Source organism: Triturus cristatus, chromosome 4_1, assembly GCF_964204655.1.
Source record: "Triturus cristatus chromosome 4_1, aTriCri1.1, whole genome shotgun sequence".
Lineage (NCBI taxonomy): Eukaryota > Metazoa > Chordata > Amphibia > Caudata > Salamandridae > Triturus > Triturus cristatus.
The window spans coordinates 416285822-416312058 of record NC_140585.1 but is presented as its reverse complement, the minus strand read 5'-3'; the positions used below and the strand labels follow the sequence as shown (position 1 = coordinate 416312058).

Here is a 26237-nt window from a genome sequence, read left to right as displayed (position 1 = left end):
TTTGAGTCCTGCCTAGCCTTTGCTACAGTTCAATCAGGTTTCAGATCTCTGCACGGGACAGAATTGGAAGATATTTGCATTGCACTTGATGGAAGCATTGTCATGGCAATGAATTTGTTAGACCGGTCTGCTGCCTCTGACACTGCTGCCCATCCAACATTAATGCTAAGACTTATAAAAGTAGATATTTCATCCATAGCTTTTAATTTGAAATGAAAGAAAAGAGCCAATATATTTTCTTTCATTTCAGATTATACTTTGGGCTCTTTCACTCACCCCATTTTGCCCGGATTCTAAACCTTTGTTCCTCAGGACTCACGCTTGTGTCCTACTCTTTTAAATGTTTGTATGGACCCTCTAGCATGTATTATTAGGGTTTTTTTTGGTTTATCCATCAATGCCTATGACGCACGTGTGATCAGGTTAACCGGCCCCAAACCCATGCCACGCACCACTCTTTCAGGAACGCCTTATAGCTGTGGCAAAATGGGAGAACATCACCATGAAGACATTTAAGTCTGACAAAACAGAGATCCCAATGTGTGGCAGCATCCAGTCTGCCTGTACGTCGGTGGTTAGAGTTACGTGACTCTTCCTCACACCTATGATGGAGAATCTTGGCTACCAATTTTACAACAAATTGTTGTTTGTGCCTGAAGTCACCAGATTTTCTTTACCTGTTTTATACTGCTTGGGGCATTTAGGAAGTTTCTCCCTTTTTGAATCTCAACACCAAAAATACTTTGGTACAAGCCTTGATTTCTTCTTACACTTGGAATATGCTAGTGTCCTTTATCTGCGTCTTCCCAAATATTTGATTAATCGTTTTTAGATTGTGCAGACCATGATAGCCAGACTTCTTTTTAGTCTCAAGCAGAGATTTTTGTCAATTTCACTGGCTACTAGTTGAAACAAAAACATTTTTAAACCCTAGGCCTTACCCATTGTGAACATTGAACTGGTTTACCTCCAAGGAAAGTTTTTCAAGCATCGACCTTAGCATTATCTTTGCTCCAGTTTCTATGCCGTCTTATTGGTTCTTAGGATCGAGAAGACGTGTGGTAGCTGGAATCCTATGATGTAGCTGTGATGCGGTATAACAGCATCACAGCTAGGATTCCAATATTGACCAGTATTCTCTGTAATGCTGCAGGTTGTAGACGTTATTTCTACTCCGCAATAAACTTCATGTAGAAATTGAAGCTGTGTGGATTACTACAAATTTTGGCGACGAGGATGGGATTCGAACCCACGCGTGCATAGCACAATGGATGCAGTGCAATATGATAAGGAGTATAAGGTGTTGTTGGAGCTCATTATGAGTTGTTGGAAGGATTTTGATGGTTGTGAGGAAGTGGCAAAGCAATTTTTGACAGTGAAAGATGAGCTTAGTGTGCAAGGTGATCAAATTTTAAGGAGTCGTAGAGTTCCACCTATTTTGTTGAGATCGAGATTGTTAAGAATTGTCCATGAGGGACATTTGGGAAGGAGTTCAACGAAGAGAAGATTGACACAGTGTTTTTGGTGGCCAGAAATGGAGAAGAATGTAGAAGATTTAGTGAAAAATTGTCATGCATGCAGTAATAGTGGCAAGGTGAAAGTAGTCAGAGAACCTCCTTTGAGATGTATAGATTTGCCTATGAGGCCATGGGATAAAGTGGCATTGGATGTGTTGGGTCCGATTGACAAATTGGGTACCAGTAATCGTTTTTTAGTTGTGTTGGTGGACTACCATAATAAATGGTTTACATGCAAATCCATGGGTCAAGTTACTACTGCTAGTGTGATAAGATTTCTTGAAGAGGGTGTACCTAGAGTTTTGGTGACTGATAATGGTGTTCAGTTGGTTTCTTCTGAAATGGGAAATTTTCTTGCTAGACTTAGAATCAGACATGACAAGGTGGCTTTGTTTCGTCCACAGGCAAATGGACTTGTTGAGAGGGTAAATCGTATTGTGATCGAGTGTATTCAGCTTTCTCTTGCAAATGGTTTATCATGGAAAGAGGAGTTACAGAAGATGATGTGGGCTCACAGAATCACACCTCATTCTGTGACGGGGGTTTCTCCTTTTATTGCATTGAAGGGAAGAGAGCCTGGTACTAAGGAGTCTCCAATGTGGCTCCATGAGAAGAATCAAGTGTGGGTTGATAGAGAAGAAATGAGGTCAAGGGTTTCTGATTGTCAGTGGCGTAATAAAATTCACTTTGACAGTAGAAAACATGTTAAGGAGTTGGACATTGATAAGGGTGATTGGGTAGTTGTGAGGAAAACTGGTTTTGTGAAGAAGGGTGAGAGTAAGTTGTCACAGCCCCATAAAGTCATTCTAGTCATGGGATCAGTGGCTCAACTGGACGATGGTAACAAATGGAGTTTTGGGGATTTGTGTAAAATATCCCATTCCAGTAGTGTATAATGATATTGTAATGCATCTTATTCTTAGAATGTATATTATTATTGTTATGTTGTTTATTGCTTTATCTGGTATTAATATACTATTTTTGTGTATTGTTTTTCCCTTCTTTAGGATAATATTGGAGGGGGGAGATATGTGGTAGCTGGAATCCTATGATGCAGCTGTGATGCGGTAGAACAGCATCACAGCTAGGATTCCAATATTGACCAGTATTCTCTGTAATGCTGTAGGTTGTAGACGTTATTTCTACTCAGCAATAAACTTCATGAAGAAACTGAAATTCAAACTGTGTGGATTACTACAACATGGTTTTCTTATTTGTACTAACACTGGAATTCGCTGCCCATTATGCTCCACTATGGTAAGTGCCAGGATACCCTCTCACAGGTGATAGAGCGCTTTACAAATACACATAACACAACACTTAATATCAGATATTCTATCCTTCAGAAAACAGTTAAATATTTTTCTGTTTATCTTCTAGCACTGTTCTCCAGTTATGTGAGCACCATTAACCAGAGCGATATGGTAATATGCGGATTATATACAAATTCCAAATGTAACAGGACAGTGCTTCCATGACAGGAAATAAAATAGGATCCCTTCAAGCTAAAAGACTAAACTTCCAACTAGTGAGAACACACATCACGTAGAACAGAAAGCAGGACGGCTCCTGGGCAACCCATGGACAAGATAAACAAGGTCATCAGAGCCTTCTATGAAACACTCTATACTATGCTTATTAAAGGCCGCCTGCTGGACTTCCGGGCATACCTGGAGAGGTGTGCTAGGCTGCTAATTATAGATGATGTAAGAGATCTCCCTGAAGAGATGGAAAATAAACAATGCTAAAATACAGGAGGCTCTCAAGGTCAGGCACTCTAATAAGATATTAAGACTCTGGGGCCAGAAGGCTCTCAATTTCCTCCTACAAAACCTTTCTCCCAAAGCCCTTTTCAACACCTTCACATACTACTCAAGTGTCACTCCACCACATGTAAGGCTGAAATAACTCATATACAGGCAATGGGGGATTATTATGAATGCTGGTGTGAAAATGTTCACTAAAATCTATAATAACGGGTTAGAAAAGCGGTAGACAGTGAAGAGACAACATTAGGAGAATAGCACACCTAGTGGACGAATGTGAGCAGAAAGAGACTCCTGGTGATGATATGATCTCTAAATAAGGAAAAGGAAAGTATCAGTTGAGTTGGGAGTTCCTCAAAGCCGTCTTAGATAAGATCTGGCTGGGTATAAAAGCCGGACAGCATCCTTCAGGGTGAATGCTCAATGGACCCATAGGTTCTCCCTCCAGAGGCACTAGGCATGGTTTCTTGCTCTCCCCATTTCTATTCGCATTGGTTGTACAGCCATTTGCTATGTAGCTCAGGAACATGTCTGACATTAAGAGGCTCCTTCCCATTTGCTGGGAAGATATCATTTGTTTCTGTTAGCCAATGATAACTTACACTCTGGAGCGATCTCTCCCAGTAGTGATCAAAGAGTCAGAACAGTTTGAGGGAGTCTTTTCTTCAAAATTAAAAAGCAAAAATCAGTGGGCTAGAATCTGACACTCCATGCATAGAAAGTTCAGCCCGGAAACTTACTGTACCTTTTACTTAGGATCCATACTTGATTAGATACTGAGAACTGCACATAACATACAGAATGCAAGGCTGGAAGGAGCATAACTGGCCAAATCTCAGGAGACCTATTTATGACAACCAAAGATGCTGGTGCATTCTCTATATTTCCTGGCTGGGGCACAGGAATGTTAAGATGAATATTCTACTGAGAGTCCTGTATGTCTTCCACCCACTCTGTCCAATGTCTGACTTCCATGAGTGCAGAAGCGTGTGTTGGACTTTGGTTAGGGACAGGGGAGGGCACGGATCACAGATCCCGAGAAGTATCTTGATGGCTCTAAGAATTAAGGAGGGGAGCATTGACGTGAACTTCTACAAAACCGTAGTAAGGAAAAGATAGGGAAAATAGTTCCAGATTTAACTCCTAGAGTCACAGGAAGACCATCTACTTATCCTCTGTTGTGGAACTTCTAAGAGGACCATCAGACAATTGCTGATGGCCTCCTTAATTCTGGAGACTGTGGTAAGATTAGAACCTAGTATCATTCAGCAATGCAGAGAATTCAAGGGTATTTGAGGTTCAGTAATTGGCCAGAAGAGAAGGACATCCTTCTGTAAAGAAACTTATGGTCACAGAATAAATGAATGCTCGAATGAATGCACTGCCAGGACAAAATTTAGATAATGCTGATCTTCTTATACAGAAAGTATAATTAAATCTAAAATATGTCATTTCATATCAAAGTCAGATAAAAGTACCCTTCATTAATGCCCCAGTAGCTGCTGCATATCATTTGCAAAATTACTCTGAATACATCTTAATTCTGAATAAAGTCTGAAAAATAAGTTCTTGAGAGTTTCACAACTAAAAACCAATTGATAAATGGTAACAAAATAGATAAGTGAAATCTGGGGAGAGGATGTGGCCTTACGGCTAAAGAGGCCAACCTCAAAGCTGGGGAACCGGGGTACGAGTCTTGGCAGAAACGCACAACATAGTGATTCTGGGCAAATCACTTAACCTCCCTGTGACCAACAAAAATGAATATGTCTGTCGGTAACACAACTGGTGCTCTCATGTAAAGCACTCTGATACCTTCGGGTCAAGTTCACGCTGTATAAAACTCCCGGAAAAAAAATTCTGGTTTAATTTAGCCTATTCATACAACTTCACCCAACCTATGATATAAAAGCCATAATCTACTTGCCCTCGAACACGTTCACGTTATTTTGCCTCTAAAGATGACCAGTTTAGCCCACAACCAAACTCAGGCTAAGGACTGGTCCGCTCTACTTTCAACATCCTCTACTACAAACATTGTGAATTCTCTTCTGCGAGACATGCATGTTTTAATGCTATATTTTGATTGTTACTATCCACTACAGTACTATTACATGAAAATGATTCAGCACTCCCTTCAGACCATGGTGAGTTACTTAACTGCAATTACAAATCTCCAGTGTTTGTATCTTTTTTAGAGACACTTTTCAATCATTTTTCATCATGAAGTTGAGAATTGCAGTACAGTTCTCTTATTCCTGTCCACAACCTTCAATTTATTTTATTTATGTAGTGTTTTGTATAGCACGAACAAGACTCAAAAATGGGTATCAGAGCACTTCACATACTTATAGCATTGTAGTTTTAAACAGCAAAATTGATAACTACAAACAGTTGCATTAAACAAGGAAACATTTGTAAAATCAATAATACAGTTAGAAAGAACCTAGGTTATTAATTTAGGATACATTCGTACTTGTTCTAGGTATTCACAATGGTGACATTTAGATGTAGCTGTCCTCAAAAGGATATCTCAGTGCGAAAAAAGGACAAGAGGGTTGCACCTAGCTATAGAATGAAGAGCTCCATCTAGAGTCTGGTAAGGGATGAACTCATAGAGCATCACTCAGCAGGCTAGAGTAGGTCGAGCGATTGTCTGTTGGGGCTTCTAGAGCATGGTGTGAACGGGCTGCTGCGGATTAAGGGAGGAATTTTCACAATCGGAAGGACAGCTTCTTTTTTGAATATTGAAGTAGATGAGTTTTTTCTGATGCTCGGAAGGAGCGAGTGCCATATCCAATATCATCAATAATGTATTTCTGCTTGTCAGAATGACGGACATAAGTCTTGACAAACTTGCTCTGAAATGGTTTCTGTCATTCCTCTCCGGCCATCTTCCTTCTACCTTTCAAGCCCAAGCCAAAGCATGTTGCATGTGGTGTACCGCAGGGATGTGCATTTACTCTTTAACATCTATATCGTACCTCTGGCTGGCCTTTTGCCAGCAAGTTGAGAACAGTTCTATGTGTACACCGGAGACAGAAAAACATTATTCAAACTGCCAGCTCAACAGTCAAATCAACCACCTGCGGGTCTCACGCAGGAAGGTCTAACTGATACCCTCACAAGCATAAAAGAACAGATATCTTGCAATTTTCTCATACAGAACTCTTCAAAGACAGAACCACTAATCACAAAAATCTCACTCTATAAATGGAGCCAGACCTATTGAACTAAAGCTTAGGGCACTACAATCAACTCCCATGAAAACAGTCCTGAATATGGACATTTCTGTCTACTCCGGTTTCTCCCTGGAAACCGAGTGTAAGGTACTTGCTTTGGCAAACAAATCTTCTGAGAAAAATTCTGTCCTACATCTCACCAGAATGCATGAAACTGCGGAATAGCAACTCGAAGCCCATAATATCAGACACTTGTAATATTGAGAAAGAAAATGGAAACTCCCTGTGTAGCTAAATCAGTGGAATGGGAAACTAAATAAAAGTGGCAGTTTTGCACTCACAAACACTTTTGTCCAAAATAAAGAGAGAAATGAGGATGTGGCCTAACAGCAAGAGCTAACTACTCTGGAACTGGGGAAACTGGTTCGAATGCTCAACATCCTGTGATTCTGGGCAAACCCCTTAATCTCCCCTTGCCTACAAAAAAACTAATCTGTCCTTGTATAACGTAACTGGTGCTCATGCAAAGCGCTCCAAAACCCTCAGGTCAAGTTCCCGCTATATAAAACTGCCCAAAAAAAAAACTACGCTCATTCCGAGGCCGGATTTTCAGGTCTCTCACACTACAAAACAGTTTACTTCATAACACTAAATTCACAAACGTGGACCAACATCAAATTTGATCAAATACATAAACTCAAACCCGCGCGACAATAAACTTTCTTCTATGCAATCCATTTTCTACTCTTCATCCTCCCTTTGATGTCCAAGATCTGGGGTACAGATTCACTAGTCACAAACCCTTTTACTAGAATATTTGCCCACTAGGACACTGGCTTGTGAATTAAAGAGCTGGCCGTGGTGGCAGCAGAAGCAGAACGGAATACAACATTTTCGGAAGTTGTGTGGCTCAAACCACAAATGTCTTCGGTGGAGCTTGACTAAAAAGAGCCAAAAAGTTGCCAACATTTGCTTGGTTTATGTGGCATGCAAAACAAATAATAGATACAAAAGGACTTTATTTCGGCAAAATCGAATAGTTAGTTTGGATAAAATATGACCCTCGCTAGAATGTTTCACGGCTGTATCTAAGCACCCAAATGTAGAAAATATTTTGTAATCGGAAATGTTGGCTTACATTCCGAGTATGTGAAGGCACCGACATATGATGAGTGAACTCAAATAGCAGAAAAAGAGTTAAACAGGAGATAAAAGTAAAACGAAAATACAGGTTTGAAGCAGCTCATCGTTGGGGTCTAGTGGGAATGACTGCTGAAACGTTCCTGCAGTGATTTGTATTGAGACAGGTATTCCTGAGAATGCAGAGGCCCTCCCCAAAGCCACAACAACTTTCTGAACCTCAAGGGTAGTGCATTATTTTGCACTGGAGGAAATCTCTATCTTTTAATCCGAAGGGCATTGTTTTTGTGAGTTAAATGAGATTTATGCATAAAAAGATTCTTATAAAAATTACTTTCCATGCCCAACTGGCTGACCAGGGGAAGCTGCGGCCTGAACCAGAAACCTACACAAAAACTATTCGTGAATCGATCATCATCAAAAGCCAACTACGAAACACTGAACATCCCATTACTTCGCTTAAAGAAAATATATGCAATACGGTCAACTGTATTCTAACTTGGAGTGCGAAGACATTTTGGTTGCCAATATAAAAACACAGGTGCATTTTTTAAAACTTGTTACATCTTTCTTTCTACGTCTTTCGTACCGCCTTCCAATTCGTTTCTTTTTCTTTCTCTTCGTTTTTCCAACGTCCACCTCTCTTTCTTTCCACTTTCTTAGTCTTTGACTCCAACTTACATTTTCTCCCTTGTTTACCTCCTCTTTCTCACATGGTTACTTTAATAATACTTTTTAATATTTTCCTTTCGTCTACCTCTTACATTGCTCAGTTTCATCTCGAGCTTCATTTTCATCTTCAGCTTTCTTTTTTTACGTTCATGTTTCAACTTTGTATTTGGTTCTTCCTCTCTTTAGCTTACATTTTCTTTCTGGTGCGATTCCTTACTTTTGGATGGTTCTTTTCTAGCATTTACTACATCCTCTTCTAATCTTTCTATGTTCTCTCCATCTTCTTTCCAATTTTCATTCCATCTTTGTTTCTTTTTTCCATCTTTCTTCCTTTATACCCATCTTTTTCTTTCCAAGTTTTTTTATCTACTTTTTTCCCATTTAGCAATTTTCTTTCTCTATTTGTAAATCTTTTTTTCCCATTGTTTTTCCTTGGCTGTCGTATTTATTTCCTTAGTCTTTACATCTTTCTTTCAGTCGTTCTGTTAATATTTTTATCTTCCTTACTTCTTTTCTTTCTTTTCATTTTTTATAGTGGCAACTTTCTTTCTACCCCCCTTTCTTTAAATATTTCCTGCTATCAATTTTTCTTTATTTTCTTCCTTGCTTTTTTTTGGTTTACAATTACCTTAGTTCCCTGCTTCTTTCCATTTTCCTACACTCTTCTCTTTTATCATTCCATTCTCACCCTTCATTTTCTTATTCCTTTATATACCTAAATACATTTTTCTTTCCTTTTATCTTCCCTTTCCATTTTTCTTCCCCATCTTCTTTCCCCTGTCCATCAATTCTAAATATCGCTCGTCAAACTTTCTATCCATCTTTTTCATCTTCTCTTACTATATTTCCTTCTATCCTCTTAATAATTTGCACCTTTCTTTCATTCGTTTTTCAATCTTGCCTTCTTTTCCAATCCTTCTGTAAATCCATTTTTCTATGCACCTATGTTTTCTTTATCATTCTTTCCTTTATTATGTCCCCTTTTCCTTTGTACTTAGCCTTCTTCCACTTGACCCTCAATCCTACTGTTTATGTTAATCATTTCACTTTTATTAAAGTTGTTAGGTTTGGCTACTTTTGCAACCCTTTGCTCCCCAGCCCCTGAGGTGGTCATGCCACTGCAGTGTTGTTTATAAGCTTCTGTCTGGAGACCTGCTATAGTCTATTAGAGCTGAGGGAGCTCATAGGTTTGATGAGTTACACATTGGAAATGGCCAGCCCAGTAGGTCTTGTGGCAGGTCCCGCTCCAGCTGCTGAAGTAGGGTCCTCATAAAGCTTTGAAAGATGCCTGAGCAAGAAGGTAATCACTGGAAATGTGAGACCCGTGCTGAGGCCTTGGTGAGATACTCAGTCTTTCCTCTAAAGAGCTTTCTCTTGGATTGTAAAAACTAGGTGGAGGATGGAACAAAAGGAAGACCTTGCCTCTGAAGACTGAGACGCATTGACCAACTGGAGTGAAATTGTGGGTCTGGTAGGTACCACGGCAATGGAGCTCACCTATGACCATGCCTGCTATATACTGCTGAAGCATTTCAACTGTCAAGGGAATCAGAAAAAACTCTTCTTAACAGATGAAGGATCACTGCGTTTGTTAGCATCCTCCTACTTCAGATTGGCAGAATTTAAACATGCTAGCTCAATGAAGATTCCGGTGCACAGTGGTTACAGGAAGATCTTGAGATATTAGAAACTTCTGCTCAACTACTAATTATTAGGGGTGGGCAGAATTTGCGTAATCGCGTTACGCAAATCTCCGCGAAACGGTAAAAAATCTCCGCGAACACGCAGAAATTCCGCGAACACGCGGAATTGCTTGTTCGCGATACTTTTTTCTTGTTCGCGATCGCTGATTGCGTGCTCGGGGTGAAATATCTCGCGAACACGCATATTGAGAACGCGAACAAGCAAAAAATTCCGCAAAGTCGCGAAACGCAGATTTTTGGGCACTTTCGCGTTCTCCGCGGAACGCGAAATTACCCAAATTCCGCAAATTCCGCGAGCGGAACGGAATTTACCGCCCAGGCCTACTAATTATCCAAGTTAAACACACTCTTTCTCAACTTGCTTGAGTTAAAAAGCTTAACAAGGAAACATAAGCCACAGGTGTATGTCATAGCTGATCATAATCACATTGCACCCCTAAACTAGTTATTTTTCCAGTAGACTTTTTACCTAAGAGAGTGATAATGTACAAGTACCACTTATGACAACAGACAACGAGCTGCTATCAATTATTGTGGCATCTGTCAGAATCATGTCTCTCAACTGTATGCAAATCTACAGCCAATCGTTATGTATAACATGACCTTATAAAACACAAATTCAGAGTAAACATGCATTGATGAAAATAACAAAAACTCATACCATTGAGAAAAACAAGTAATACATTTGGATACGAAAGCTCTTCACCACACAGCAGATTTACATCTTCTACTCCCAAATTACTGGCTAATTTGATAATTGGGCCATCTTCCATATCGGTAGTGATATGAGTCATCAGAGCTAGGTTCTTTACTAATCCACAAGCCTAAAGAAGAAAATGAACAATTTAAAAACAAATATTCACACATATTTTTCAAAACATAAATCAATAGCAGTCCTTTGGTATCGAAATCTTTCAGGCCAGGCTCATTCTATCACAATCTGTTAACTATACAATGCTTACAGAAATAAGGTATCTTATTGTGTGGGCCATAAAATGAAACCAATTGAAGTTCAGAGGTACCACTGATGAGACCTCTGCACTACACGAAGACAAAATCTGTAAAAGTAAAGTATAACACTGATAAATACTACTGGGTTAATGTATACTGAAGCCCGAGAATGATATTCCATAAATTCAATGCGTAGCTTTCTTTTGGAGCAACCTCAAAAGGTGTTCTGGATAGTCTCAAAGCTGTGCTCGCTAGGGTGTGTTTTGCCGCAGTTTGTGGACATCGATCGTTCGGCATTGAACAAGGAGGTATAGCTAATGGGGCCAGCACTAAGCCTTGACGAATGTGTGACTACAAGGAGGTGTCCCTCATAATACCAATGAAACAATAGCAACTGTAAAAGGGTATTACTGCTTCATTATTCAGGTATGAGAGCGGTAGGCCTCATCAACACCTATAACGTAACTCAGTCTAGATAGATAGTTAGTGATCTGCATAACATACTAGAAGGACTTTGACTCTGCTGGACAACTGAAGAGGACGAAATAGGTTGGTAAATGGATGCATAACTTGCCACATTCAGGAAACATGCAAATAGGATTGCCTTTCATTATACCACAGGTATCCTGGAAAGAGAAAAATACTCTGGGTACACCTGTAGGTCATTTTAGTGACTGGATCCCAGCTTATATCCATAAAACCTTATTAAGAACTCCCAATATTGGTTGAGACCCTCATGATGGTACTTATGTACCTTGAGGTGGAGATGAAACGAAGGATGAAGCATTCAAAGACATCATGACAGTGGGTGCTGCTGATAAGCCCTGCTGCAGCATGTCACACCAGCTGAAACCTCATGAGCTCCTCCAGGAGACCCAGATAGCTACAGTTGTCTTAGTCGAGGAAAGACTGCACTAAGGCAAGATTGTTTTGGGAAGTATAGTGTGCCAGAAACATGTACTAGCTACTCTAGAAATCTGAGGCTAGAGGTAAATGTTTGAATCAATATAGACACCCAGCTTATGGATGACCCTGGAAAGAGGTGGAAAGTGTTTGATATTACTTTACTCTCCGCCACAAGGTCTTGGCCTCACTTTCTGGACTGTTCTGCAAGATGCTGGAGGTGTTCTCCATTTTGCCCCTGTGTGCCTAATCATACCTGGAAAGCAAGCCAACAGAGTTGGCTATACACGAGTGTGTCGCGAACTGAGCAGCAATCTGATTACCTTCCACATCTATCTTCCTGCTCTCTTTGTACGGTGAAGGTGCATCACCGGTGCCTTGGGCGTTTGCATGCTTCTGGGCTGTATGTACTACCAGAGAGTGGGGAGGGAGTTGTCCCCTAACGTATGTGGGGTCTGAGGCTTTGCATTTTTTGACTACCCTGGCTTTCACTGGCTCCTTAAATCCTTCAGGAGCAGTTTTCAGCATTTCTTTTAATGTAGAGAAAAACTGCACGGAGAGCTGGTCTGAGGATAGCGTCCCCATAAATTCTCCTTAATTTTCTGCATTTACATTCTGTGATAAGAGGTTGCTCGCTGCAGGACAAGGTGGTGTCTTCCGGCGGGGATCGCTTAGCCGGATAAAGGTCCAGATCAGTACCCCCTGGTTAACATGTGACTGCGGGCCAAATGCGGCATCGTAGGGATCCTGTGGATAGTCTGGGCTGTCCCCCCCCCCCCCCACCCCCCCCACCAAGGTCATAATGCAGAGAACCCTCTGGTGATTCAGGTAGAGGGGCGTCTATGTTTGAGGTTTGATGGGGTGGGTGGAGGTGGAAAGGATGGAAGAAGATGAAGAAGAGAAGGAAACTGGGGAGAAAGTGGATGTGGGCGGGATCAGGGAATTAGAGGACAGCCTCCTCACTTTGGCCAGTGGCTCAGGTGCCTGCTCAATAGCTTCCTCAAAAGTCAATTTTCATTTATTTATATTTTTATTTGTATTTATTTATAGGGGGAATTGAGTCTTGAGGCTGTGGTGGAGGCTGAGTGAGAATGCTGCCAGTTTCTGGGTAGATCAAGATTCACTTTTGCCTGGCACTGAGCTTTTCCTGAAGTCGCTGCAGGATAGGTTAGACTTGGTCCTTAAATGCATGAAGTACGGAGCTCTCGCCAGGGAAGCTCTAGGCTTCATTTCTTTTTGACTCTCTACCGCGAAGGTTGGTTTGGGTGTCAATGGAGGTTTCGGAGCCAAAGAGGGTTCTTCGATGTAGGCACCAAAGGAGCGGTCAAGGGCGCAGTAGGCGCCAGGAGCTGGGGCTTCAGTACATTCTTTGATGCTAGAAGCTGACTTGGCACCAGATCCGAAGAGTGTTTTCCCTGTCGACCATGGCCTCAGGCAATAGCGGACTGGAAGCCTGACGCTGGACAGGGCAGTATGCGTGCTGATTGATTTACCAACGGGTCTGGAGAATGCGAACAGGCCCGAAGAAGATCAGTGTGAGGCATCGTACCTGAGCTTGGTGGAGACATGGCTAAATGAGGCAGCAAAAACAAAACTATGTAACAATGGAGCTGATATCCATGTGCATTACCAGTATTAGGTGGAGTCACTATACTTTGTGACTCAAAGACTTCTTCAAAGAAAAACAAGGTACACACATCTGTGCCTAACCCTAGATGGGAGGAGTATGTACAGCATGTATATCTACATCTACACATGCCACGAACATAAATCTGGGCCTAGTGATCAGAATCGTCTTTAACTTACCTTGGTTCTTAAGAATAATAAAAGGCAGAGGGATCAGACCTGTCATCACTATTAAAATAAGGACATCTTTTTTCAAAACTTCTAGGTCTATTAATGAGAAGGAACCAACAACGTTTCCACTGTGTAGAATTATATATTTCTTAAAGGCTGTTATATCTGCGAATCTAATGGTTTCCATAATGATGAAAATAAAACAGGTATTGATGAATTAATCTAGGGGCCTAAATTTAACTTCAACATTTCACAGCGTATAGGTCCCATGAAACGGCACATGAATTATAACGTATTTGAGGGATATTTTTAAAACATAACGGAATAATGAATTATTTCTGTAATATTCATGATCTGACAAGGATTTCTTTCCCAAACACTATGGTCTGGCACAAAATATGTCATGAAATTCACAGCATGATGATCTCAACGTGCTCTCTGAGAAGAAGAATATGGCAGCAATTCTTGAGCTACAGGAAACGGCACCGCTTTCTCATGAAAATAAATCCAAGGTACCAACAGCAAAATTATGATCAACATTGTAATTCAGATTAAAATGCAAAGATTCCAGTAGAAATTCCGATGTCTGACCATTGTGGAAACAGTTGTCACTGAACCAATGGCAAGCAAGAAGCCATCTGTAGCATTTTACTGAATGGAGATGGGATGATTATAGCTCGCCTTTCATTTGCCAGACATCTTCAAGACGAGGATCACCTACGAGCTGGTCTGGAGGCAGCTATCAGCAAAGATTTTGCAGTCTCTCTTATTGTCAACAAGCAAGTCGTTGACGGTGTAGAAGCAGAAATAATGGAGTGCTGTGCAATAGTTTTCTTGGGCCAGATCAGCTGAGCTTTTTCCCCCTTTTACACTCAAGAAAAAAACATTAATACTTTCTGCCATTAGCATCAGAGTCCCTCAACAAGGGAATAGAAGTGTCCCTCATAGATTCTTCTCCAGAAAAAAGCAAAACACCATCATTAATAGAAAAAACAGACTCTGCTCTATGTCTTAGTGTGTATTTGAGGACAAGGTCTCACAGGTGCTCCTTTGGGTATGTATTGAAGATGTAGTTGTATTTCTTAAGAGAGTCACTAACAAAATCATTCTTTGGCCCACAAGAATTGCAGGGGCTGAAAATGAGCTTTTGTATTTCAGCAGATGTCCATACCCAAGAACCACAACTCTTTTTCATTAAGTCACAATAGCTATAGTCAAGGGAAAAAAGTGATCCTGAGAAGAACAAAACACCACTTCTTCCACTGAGTAGTTCTTTATCTGATAAGAATGTTGTAGATTCTAAACCGTTTTATGTTATGTATTACACTTAGATAATGAAAATAAATCTGTCATAAGGCAGAGTGGCAAAAGGGCAAAACAATGTGATGGACACGCTACATAGACATATGTATTAACTGCGTGCCTTTAATCCAGCTCAATTAATGTTACAAAGAATTTCTAGTCTGGTGATTGGGAATAATTCCAAGAATACAAATCTCACCAAACACAATTCCCTGAATATCTGCAGACCGATTATTTATGGCTATATTTTATAGACGGTTTCACCCAAGCATCTGTAATTGTATGGTACAGCCATCTTTAGAAAGATTTGGCATTATCTTTGCTACAAAAATAAGGCTCATACACCTTTTAGGTGACTGTTGATAAAGAGGAGGACTTGTCTCAGAAGGACAAATTACGGCCTTGACAAAGAAGGATTAAATGGGACTAGGTGATCGTGTGCTTGGCTATTGCATGCTAAAATGTTGTTGGATTTCTGATCTGTTCTCGGTATCATATAGGCTTCAATATCAAATTTTTCTAATGATTCAAGCTAGAATACACCATCTGGGCCTGAATGTACAGGTAAGTCTCGTCACTGAAGAAACTAGGATATTGCAAGTTAAGATAAGAAGCTCCAGCCAACCTTTTGAAAAATTATCAAAGATCCTCACTGACAGCATGTCCCAGCAGCTAATGCCTCACACATTTTAACAGTGGCAGAAAATGCTACATTACAGTATACAAAGAGTGTTAGTATGCCAGTGGGGCTACATGTTTTGACACAATATCTAAAGCCCAGGGCACAGAGGACCACAGTGTACCGCCAATACAGTAAGAAACATGCACGTGGAATCTTGATGCAGTACAGTAGAACCTGGAAGGTGTACCAATGGTTAAGGCTCAACAATATCGGTTAGGTGATGCCACATGAACATTATGAGACCCAAGACACCTGGTAAAGAGGCACTGTAGAGAGAAGGATGAGGTTGCCAGCATGTGTGTCAGTTGAGATATATCCTTAAAAACATTCTACTGAGTGTTAACTATTAAAGCAAACTGCAGTGGAAAACTATACAAATATAAACATCAGTTCCAGGTCTGAAGGAAAGGAAGCTGGAAAGAGAGCATCCAAATCAAAGATAAAAAAAACATATCTTCTATCATTGCCATAATCCTAACATGCCAGTGAGATAGCTATAGATATATATATATATATGGAATATGCTACTTACCAGTATGCATCTGTTCTTGGCACGTAGAGCTGCAGATCTACACACTATGCATACATCGTCATTTGGAAAGTCTTTGGAAGTCACGAGGTAGGTGACTCCTCCTTTGGATCATAGTGCGCATAGGCATCGGCTCCATCCTCAGATTGTTTTTCGCCAGCAGGGAAATGATGGAGTTTTTGTAAGAAACTGGAAAGATGCCCATGTATGCTGTATCTAAATAAGATAATACTGGAACAGATAAAGGTAGCCGGGGAGGTGGGTGGGCGTGTGTAGATCTGCAGCTCTACATGCCAAGAACAGATGCATACTGGTAAGTAGCATATTCCGTTCGAGGCATATGAGCTTCAGATTACACACAATGCATTGATTGTATAGCAGTATCCCGTCCTAGTGGCGACCACCAGTATCTGTTGCAGTAGTTTGAAATAGTGTTTTGAGTACAGCCTGGCCCACACTAGCCTGTTGTTTAGTTTGCACATCTACACAATAGTGTTTTGTGAATGTGTGCAGTGTAGACCAGGTAGCTGCTCTGCAGATATCATCTAAGGGAATGTTCCCTAAAAATGCCATTGAAGCCCCTATCTTTCGTGTAGAGTGGGCTTTAGGGGGAACAGATAATGTACGTTTTGCTTTGTGGTAGCAAATTTGTATGCATTTGACAATCCACCTAGCTATCCCAGATTTTGATATGGGGTTGCCCTTGTGTAGTGGTGAGAAAGACACGAATAGTTGTTTGGTCTTACGAAAAGGTTGTGTTCTCTCGATGTAGTAAAGCAGTGCTCTTTTGACATCTAAAGTATGAACAGCTCTTTCTGCGACTGTTTGTGGCTGCGAGAAGAATACGGGCAGCTCCACAGATTGATTGAGGTGGAAGGGAGAGATGACTTTAGGGAGGAATTTAGGATTCGTTCGGAGAACAACTTTATTACGATGCATCTGCAGAAAGGGTTCCTGAATGGTTGGTGCTTGTAGTTCGCTAACTCTTCGTAGAGAAGTAATGACTTCTAGGAAAGCAGTTTTCCATGTTAGGAATTGGAGCTCACATTTATGTAGAGGTTCAAATGGAGGGCCCATTACTCTTGTGAGAACGATGTTTAAATTCCACACAGGTGAAGGTGGTACTCTGGGGGGAATTATTCTTTTGAGGCCTTCCATAAAGGCTTTTATGGAAGGTACTCTGAAAAGTGATAGATGTTGTCTATTTTGTAGATATGCTGCTATGGCAGCAAGATGCAGTCTAATAGACGTGTAGGCTAAGTTGCATCTTTGGAGGTGTAGTAAGTAGCCTATGATGTGTTGGATTGACACATCCAGGGGATTGGTGTTGTTGTTATAACAATGTATTACAAAACGTTTCCACTTGGCTGCATAGCATGCTCTAGTGGTAGGCCATCTAGCTTCTTTAATGACGTTCATACAGTCAGAGGGAAGGTTAAGGTAACCGAATTCTAGGACCTCAGGAGCCAGATCGCCAGGTTGAGCTGAGCTGGGTCCTGGTGTTGGATCTCTCCATGGTTCTGGGTTAAGAGGCGTGGAGAGCGGTGTAACTTCTGGTGCGGAACTACAGAGAATTCCAGCAATGTGGTGTACCACGGTTGTCTGGCCCAAGTTGGAGCAACTAGGATGAGCATTAAGGAATGTTGCTGTAGTTTGCGCACCACTAGTGGAATGAGTGGGAGAGGCGGAAAAGCGTACGCAAATTTGCCTGACCAGTTCATCCATATCGCATTGCCTTTGGACAATGGGTGAGGATATCTGGCGGTGAAGCTTGGGCATTTGGCGTTTTCTTGGGTGGCGAAGAGGTCTATCTGTGGTTGCCCCCACATTTGAAAAAACGGTTTAAGAACTTGCGGATGAAGTTCCCACTCGTGGCTCTGTTGTGTTTGACGGCTCAACAGATCGGCTATGGTGTTTTGGACTCCTGGATACATATGCGAAAGGTTTCCCCTAAGTACTTTTAGGTCCAAGAGGAGGGGAAAAAGAACAACAAATAAAGAGAGAGAACCTCTTATCTGACCTATCTTATTTCTACAGACTTAATCACTTATGTGTTACAAAAAACCCCAGAAAGCAAGGTTACTTCAAAAACATTTTCATTTTTTTTATTTTCTTTTTTTTAAAGATATAAGTAGCAAAACATTCATAATTGTTCTATTAGCATGTAGTTAATATATAGAACATACATTACTTCACATAATGTTTCCACATGAATTGAGTTTCATAAATACTTGTGGATATAAAAAACAACACAGTTTAAAAAACCTGTGGAAAAGAGACCCCAAAGGAAAGTGTGAAAAAACCGTCACATCAACATTCTCACCTATCACTCACTCTTGCATACTATCAGACATTCTACATAGGATAAAGAATTTTTTTTTTTGATTTTTTGTTAAAACCACAAACCAACTCTGGCATGAGATCCTACTCAAATTCTAATTCAAAGAAGATATGTATATAGATTTTGGATAGTTCTTGCTAGGTCCTAAGATACTGAGATCAGGACGTAAAGATTCAATTCTTCTGTGGATCTCCCAGATGTATGGTCGGTACTCCCGGTCTACGTACGTTTCGGAGACTGTATATAAATTCCACGTCTCCTTCTTCAGGACCAGTGTATTATTAAAGGTATCTTTATCATCTGAACGGCGCAAAAAATAGGGGTTCTCTGTGTATTTATAGGCGTGGCCTCTGATTTCCAAACACCTGATCCGTATTCCAACTGGTGTAGTGAACACGAAAATATTCTAGCGGTTTAACTCCTCTAAAGATAAAAAAGGCGTCACAAATTGTATATCTTAATATGTTAGGCCATTAGTCATTCCTATGTTCTGTTTTTTTCAACGGCACTTTGTAACACATAAGTGATTAAGTCTGTAGACATAAGATAGGTCAGATAAGAGGTTCTCTCTCTTGATTTGTTTTGGACTCCTGGGACATGTTGAGCTAGGTGAAAAATGTTCTGAGGAATAGCCCACCTCCATATGTTCTGTGCTAGCTGCGAGAGCTGCAGAGTGTATGTCCCTCCTTGTTTTTGTATGTAGTACATGGCTGTCATGTTATCCGTGCGGACTAAGACAGCCTTGCCTGATATGTGTTTTTGAAACGCTTTTAAGGCTAGGAATATGGCTAGTAACTCCAGGTGGTTGATGTGGAGTAACTTATGGTGAGGTGTCCACCTGCCCTGCATGGTGTGATGTAGTAGGTGAGCTCCCCAGCCGGAGAGCGATGCGTCCGCCGTCATAACTATTTGAGGAATCGGCTCTAGGAACGGTCGCCCTTTGGAAAGGTTCTTGGTGTTCCACCACTGCAGAGAGCGATGAGTACGACCGTCCACAAACACAAGATCTGTTAACTGACCTTGAGCCGGATTCCATTGGCGTGCTAAGCACTCTTGGAGAGGATGCATCTGGAGTCTTGTATGAGGCACTATGAATATGCAAGAGGCCATCATTCCTATGAGTTGCATGAACACTCGAGCTGGAAGAGTGTTGCGGTTGGAATTTGGTGAGAAGAGTTTGCATGCTTGCTATCTTGGCGGGAATGGGATAGGCTAGCGCCCTTGAGGTGTCTATTGTGGCACCGAGGTATTGTTGCATGTGGGACGGTTGCAGCTGGGAGTTGGCGTGGTTTACTGTGAACCCCAGGTCGTGAAGTTGTTGAATAGTGGCGTGAGTGTGTTGTACACACTGATTGTATGAGCTGGCTTTTATGAGCCAGTCGTCCAGATATGGAAAGACGTGTATGTGCTGTCTTCTTAGGTGTGCTGCCACCACCGCTAGGCACTTTGTAAACACTTGTGGTGCTGTGGTGACTCCGAATGGGAGTACTTTGAATTGATAGTGCTGATCGTACACTACGAATCTGAGATATTTCTTGTGAGCGTTGTGAATGGGAATGTGGAAATAGGCATCCTTGAGGTCTAGAGTAGCAAGGAAGTCGCCCCGTGAAAGCAGAAGAAGGACCTGCTGGAGTGTGACCATGTGGAAATGGTCTGAGTGTATGTATAGGTTTAGGGGTCTGAGGTCTAGAATAGGCCTTAGAGAGCCGTCCTTTTTTGGTATGAGATAATACAGGGAGTAAACTCCTTTGTTTTGTTGGTGTAGGGTAACTGGTTCTATTGCATTTTTTTGTAGGAGGGGATTACCTCCTGCTTTAGCAGTAACAAATGTTCTTGTGACATTGGACGCTGTTTGGGTGGTATGTTTGGGGGGGGTAGATGTTAGTTCGAGACAGTAACCTAATTGAATTATGTCTTGCACCCACCTGTCTTAAGTGATGTCGGCCCAGGCAGGGAGGAATTGGTGGAGTCTTCCCCCGACAGGAGTGGAATGGCCTGGGGGAAGTGGAGGGAAGTAATGGGGTGGGGGTGGAGGCAGAGCGGGAGTTGTTTTTGCTTCTGCCTTTGCTGTTGTTCCCCCTGTAACCACCCCTTTGGTAACCTCTAGTAAAGGTGGATTGGGTGGAAGGTTTGTAAGAAGTGGAGGGGCTATCAGAGGAGTAGCCTCTGTGGGTGCTTCTGAAGGATGAGCGACAAAATGACCATCTGGGAGCTTGCGACTGCAAGGCTCCCATAGATTTGGTTGGGTCTGTATCCTTTTTCATTTTCTCAAGTGATGCGTCCACTTTAGGGCCAAATAGGTGTTGCTCATCGAATGGCTGATTGTGTATGGAACTCTGAACGTCCGGTTTAAAACCTGAGATGCGTAAAAGGACACTGGTGTTTATTGCCCTTGAGGCGGTATCTGCTGCATCTAAGGCACAACGGATGGAGGTGTTAGTGATGGTTTTACCTTCTTGTATGAGTTCATTGGCCCTGTTTTTATACCTGTCAGGGAGGTGCTGCATTATGGACTCAAGTTCATCATAATGTGCCCTGTCATACCTGGCTAACAGCGCTTGGGTATTAGCAATGAGCCATATATTTGCTGCCTGTGACGCTGTGCGTTTGCCAGAGGCGTCCAGGAGTTTAGATTCTTTATCTGGTGGTGGTGCATCACCTGATGTTTGGGAATTGGCTCTCTTCCTTGCATTAGAGACTACCAAGGAGTCTAGTGGTGCGGGGCCTTTAATGTATGCTGGATCAGTAGGAGCAGCCTTATACATTTCTTCTATTCTCTGGTTGATGACTCTAGCCCTGACTGGGTCTTTAAAGATCTCTGGGGCATGCTTAATGACCCCTTTAAGCATGGTTAAAGTTGAGGTGGACCTTTGTGTGGTATTGAAAGTGTCCATGAGAAAATCTTCCTCTACTGGGTCGGTATGAAGGGCAACCCCGTGGTACTGGGCAGCTCTGTGAAGGAGCCTCCAGGCCTCCCCCTCCTCCAGAGGGGGAGGCCTGGAGGGATAGATGTCATCTTGTGGGGTGTAAGGGACATCGGGGACACTGTAATCATCACAAGGGTCTGGGGAACCAGTAGGGGTAGGGTCCCCAAGGGGTTGATCGTCCGCACCTCCCCCTGCATCATCTGAGGTGTCGTCATCATCATCATCATCTACTGGGGTAAGTGTTGGTGTTTAAAAGTTTAGCCAGGATCTACTAGATACATGCTGTGGGAGTCCGATTCCTTATTAGTTATCATTGAGAAATTGTAATATGGAATGTTTTGTTTAAGTGTTGATTATGCTCGATTCATTTACTGGTCCTGCTACTGATATGTAAATTGACATGTAAACTATTTACTTTATTGGTCCTGCTACTGATATGTAAATTGACATGTAAACTATTTACTTTATTTATTTTTCCTGTTCAAATAAAAAAATAAATAAATATATATATATATATATATATATATATTCACTGAAAAAACCATAGGTTTCACACACGTTATAGTTAGGAATTAGCATTTAAAAAAACCTTGCAAATTCACTTAAAAAACCATAGGTTTCACACATGTTATAGTTAGCTGGACATTTCACTCGTGAAAAACCATTGAAATTCCCCCGTTATAGTTAGTGCAGGCAACTATAACTCACGCGACCGCAATCCTCTGCTGATGACGTCAGATATTACATCACTGTATTTAGACACTTATTTACCCATGTCTTCTTCCATTAATTTTTAGCTATACATATATTACAAATATTTTTTTTTCAGAAAGACACATATGTCATCAGTGATGTAATATCTGACGTCATCAGCAGAGGATTGCGGTCGCGTGAGTTATAGTAACGGTAAGTTTTCTCAGGAAATACTGAACAGATTTACACCAGACCTGCAAAAGGCACATCCCTGACCTGAGGACTACCTCTCTGCCAAATTTCAAGTAATTCTGTTCAGCCGTTCGGGCTGTAGCTTGGACTAAAGGTCCTATGGAAAAATGCATGGGGAAAACGCGTTTTGGGACCCCCCCCTTTTTCTCAGGCCCCGCTTGACGAGATATATATATATATATAAAGCTCCAAAGTTTGCCCAAAGGTTACGAGCCTTTATTGAAGGTACGGATTGTATCCCATCCGTCAATTCCATTTGGCAGCGATTTCGTCGTACATAGCCTGACGCATTTCAAAAGTTAATCCCTTCTTCATCAGAGGCTTCCAGCGGAAAAGGATGCGTGCTGTTTCCGGTCGCAACACCACATATATATATGCTCAATTCCACGCCCCCTTATGGCGCTGCTTAATTAAGTCTGTGGAGCATTGTGGGGAATGCAGTCTCAGAAACGAATTATTGCCCTGGATGGCTGCACTAATATTCTGCCGGATTAAAAAGATTCACAAGCCCTGAATGGGCCTCAACGAACGGGAACAGTCCTTAATCCAACGCTGGTGCTCCACTAAGTAGCTATATATATATATATATATACACATGCATACATATACACATACATACATATACACATATATATATACATGCATACATATATATATATATATATATATATATATGCATGCAAAAAAACAAAGTCTCAGCACTTCCACAGACTATGAGGCGAACAGAGACGACACGAATCCTCCAAGTATAGGCACTGTTGTTATTTATTTGAGAGCTGCAATCTGGAATGCTGCATCGTGTCACGCTGTTGAATTACTACGATGGTGCATTCTGGGGCCCGTAGTTGTGAATATGGGCCATGTAACCATTGGGATTGTAAAATGACACTCACCTGTGATCAAGGTGGTAAACGCTGAAACGCGTACGGTGGAAATGAGTGGTTTTAATGCTGCTGCGCACATTGACGAATAAATGTCATCTTGAAAAGAAGTCGAAGTTGGGCTCTGCATATTCTTTGGAAAAACCTATTGTAACAGGATTCTCCATTCCTGCTCGTAGAGCCCACCCTGCAGAGTCGGGGGCCCCCAGTAAAATGGAGCCTTTTTGTGAGCATTTAACGGAGGGGGCTTAACCCGCTCAACAAAGGTATCAGCCAGAGGATTTCCAGGAAAATTGGTAAACTGGAGTGAGAAAAAGAGATGAGAGGGGTGACATCCTCTCTCTGGAAACTTCGCATCTCAAGTAAATACTGTGAGCGTGGCAGCATGATTATGCATTTTGCACTTTTGAATTACAGCATGCACCTTGAATTATGACTTTAATTTTCGTGACATTTGGCAAAAATAAACGCTATTTGAGCAAAATGGAATGTTGCACCATGTCACGCTGTTGAAGTATTACGATGGTGCAGTCTGGGGCCCGTAATTGTGAATATAGGCCATGTGACCACCGGGATTGTAAAATGACACTCACCTGTGATCAAGGCGATAAACGCTGAAATGCGTAAGGAGGAAATTAGTGGTTGTAATGCTGCTGCGCACATTGACGAATAAATGTAATCTTGAAAAGAAGTCAAAGTTGGGCTCTGCATATTCTTTGGCAAAACACACACACATATATATATATATATATATTCACTTAAAAAACCATAGGTTTCACACATGTTATAGTTAGCTGGACTTTTCCCTCGTAAAAAACCAATGAAATTCCCCTGTTATAGTTAGTGCAGGCAACTATAATTCACGCGACCGCAATCCTCTGCTGATGACGTCAGATATTACATCACTGATTACATATGTGTCTTTCTGAAAAATAAATATTTGTAATATATGTATAGCTAAAGATTAATGGAAGAAGACATGGGTAAATAGGTGTCTAAATACAGTGATGTAATATTTGACGTCATCAGCAGAGGATTGCGGTCGCGTGAGTTATAGTTGCCTGCACTAACTATAACGGGGGAATTTCATTGGTTTTTTACGAGGGAAATGTCCAGCTAACTATAACATGTGTGAAACCTATGGTTTTGCAAGGTTTTTTAAATGCTAATTCCTAACTATAACGTGTGTGAAACCTATGGTTTTTTAAGTGAATTTGTACGTTTTTTTAAATGCTAAGTTATGTATTTTTTTTTTAAGGCTTTTCACCGTGTGCGTACCGTAGGCGCACGGTGCGCTTCGCGCACTGTACGCGCGCGCTGTGGGCGCGCAGTGCGCTTTGCGCACCGCACGCCCACGTTACGCAGTTCGCAGAATTTTTCCGTTTCTACTGTACGCGCACGCTACGCGCACTCCGCGATTTTTCGAAACAAAATTAAAAGAAATTTTGGCCCTTGGGGGTCCTTCTGGGACCCCCTGACAAAGGCTAGGTGGTCAGGAATTGTCCACCCTGCCCCCTTTTCACATTCTCCACCTTTGTTTTTCACCCCCTCAGACTGCGAGAGACAAAATGGTGGCCGACACTTCCTGGTTTCGACCGATTCGAATGTTTACTAAGATCTAACAACCAATCAGAATCGCGCTCGCGCACGGCAGCGTGCGCGTACGGTAAGTTTTACCGTACGCGCACAGTGCGCGCTTATAGATACATATATGTTTTTAAATGATATTTTCTCAGGAAATACTGAACAGATTTACACCAGACCTGCAAAAGGTACATCCCTGACCTGAGGACTACCTCTCTGCCAAATTTCAAGTAATTCTGTTCAGCCGTTCGGGCTGTAGCTTGGACTAAAGGTCCTATGGAAAAATGCATGGGGAAAACGCGTTTTGGGACCCCCCCCTTTTTCTCAGGCCCCGCTTGACGAGATATATATATATATATAGCTCCAAAGTTTGCCCAAAGGTTACGAGCCTTTATTGAAGGTACGGATTGTATCCCATCCGTCAATTCCATTTGGCAGCGATTTCGTCGTACATAGCCTGACGCATTTCAAAAGTTAATCCCTTCTTCATCAGAGGCTTCCAGCGGAAAAGGATGCGTGCTGTTTCCGGTCGCAACACCACATATATATATGCTCAATTCCACGCCCCCTTATGGCGCTGCTTAATTAAGTCTGTGGAGCATTGTGGGGAATGCAGTCTCAGAAACGAATTATTGCCCTGGATGGCTGCACTAATATTCTGCCGGATTAAAAAGATTTACAAGCCCTGAATGGGCCTCAACGAACGGGAACAGTCCTTAATCCAACGCTGGTGCTCCACTAAGTAGCTATATATATATATATATATATATATATACACATGCATACATATACACATACATACATATACACATATATATATATGCATACATATATATATATATATATATATATATATATGCAAAAAAACCAAGTCTCAGCACTTCCACAGACTATGAGGCGAACAGAGACGACACGAATCCTCCAAGTATAGGCACTGTTGTTATTTATTTGAGAGCTGCAATCTGGAATGCTGCATCGTGTCACGCTGTTGAATTACTACGATGGTGCATTCTGGGGCCCGTAGTTGTGAATATGGGCCATGTAACCATTGGGATTGTAAAATGACACTCACCTGTGATCAAGGCGGTAAACGCTGAAACGCGTACGGTGGAAATGAGTGGTTTTAATGCTGCTGCGCACATTGACGAATAAATGTCATCTTGAAAAGAAGTCGAAGTTGGGCTCTGCATATTCTTTGGAAAAACCTATTGTAACAGGATTCTCCATTCCTGCTCGTAGAGCCCACCCTGCAGAGTCGGGGGCCCCCAGTAAAATGGAGCCTTTTTGTGAGCATTTAACGGAGGGGGCTTAACCCGCTCAACAAAGGTATCAGCCAGAGGATTTCCAGGAAACTTGGTAAACTGGAGTGAGAAAAAGAGATGAGAGGGGTGACATCCTCTCTGGAAACGTCGCAT

General features: G+C 41.6%; 1 protein-coding gene across 2 annotated transcripts in view; it reads right to left on the bottom strand.

The window, feature by feature from the left end:
* The window catches only part of POLR3B (RNA polymerase III subunit B), a 1087861-nt gene that overhangs the window by 540693 nt on the left and 520931 nt on the right, over positions 1–26237 (bottom strand). For both annotated transcript variants that reach the window (XM_085652533.1, XM_085652534.1), the window contains one exon: positions 10642–10804. In XM_085652533.1, the coding sequence (XP_085508659.1) occupies positions 10642–10804 (163 nt within the window). The remainder of the gene's footprint in view (positions 1–10641; positions 10805–26237) is intronic.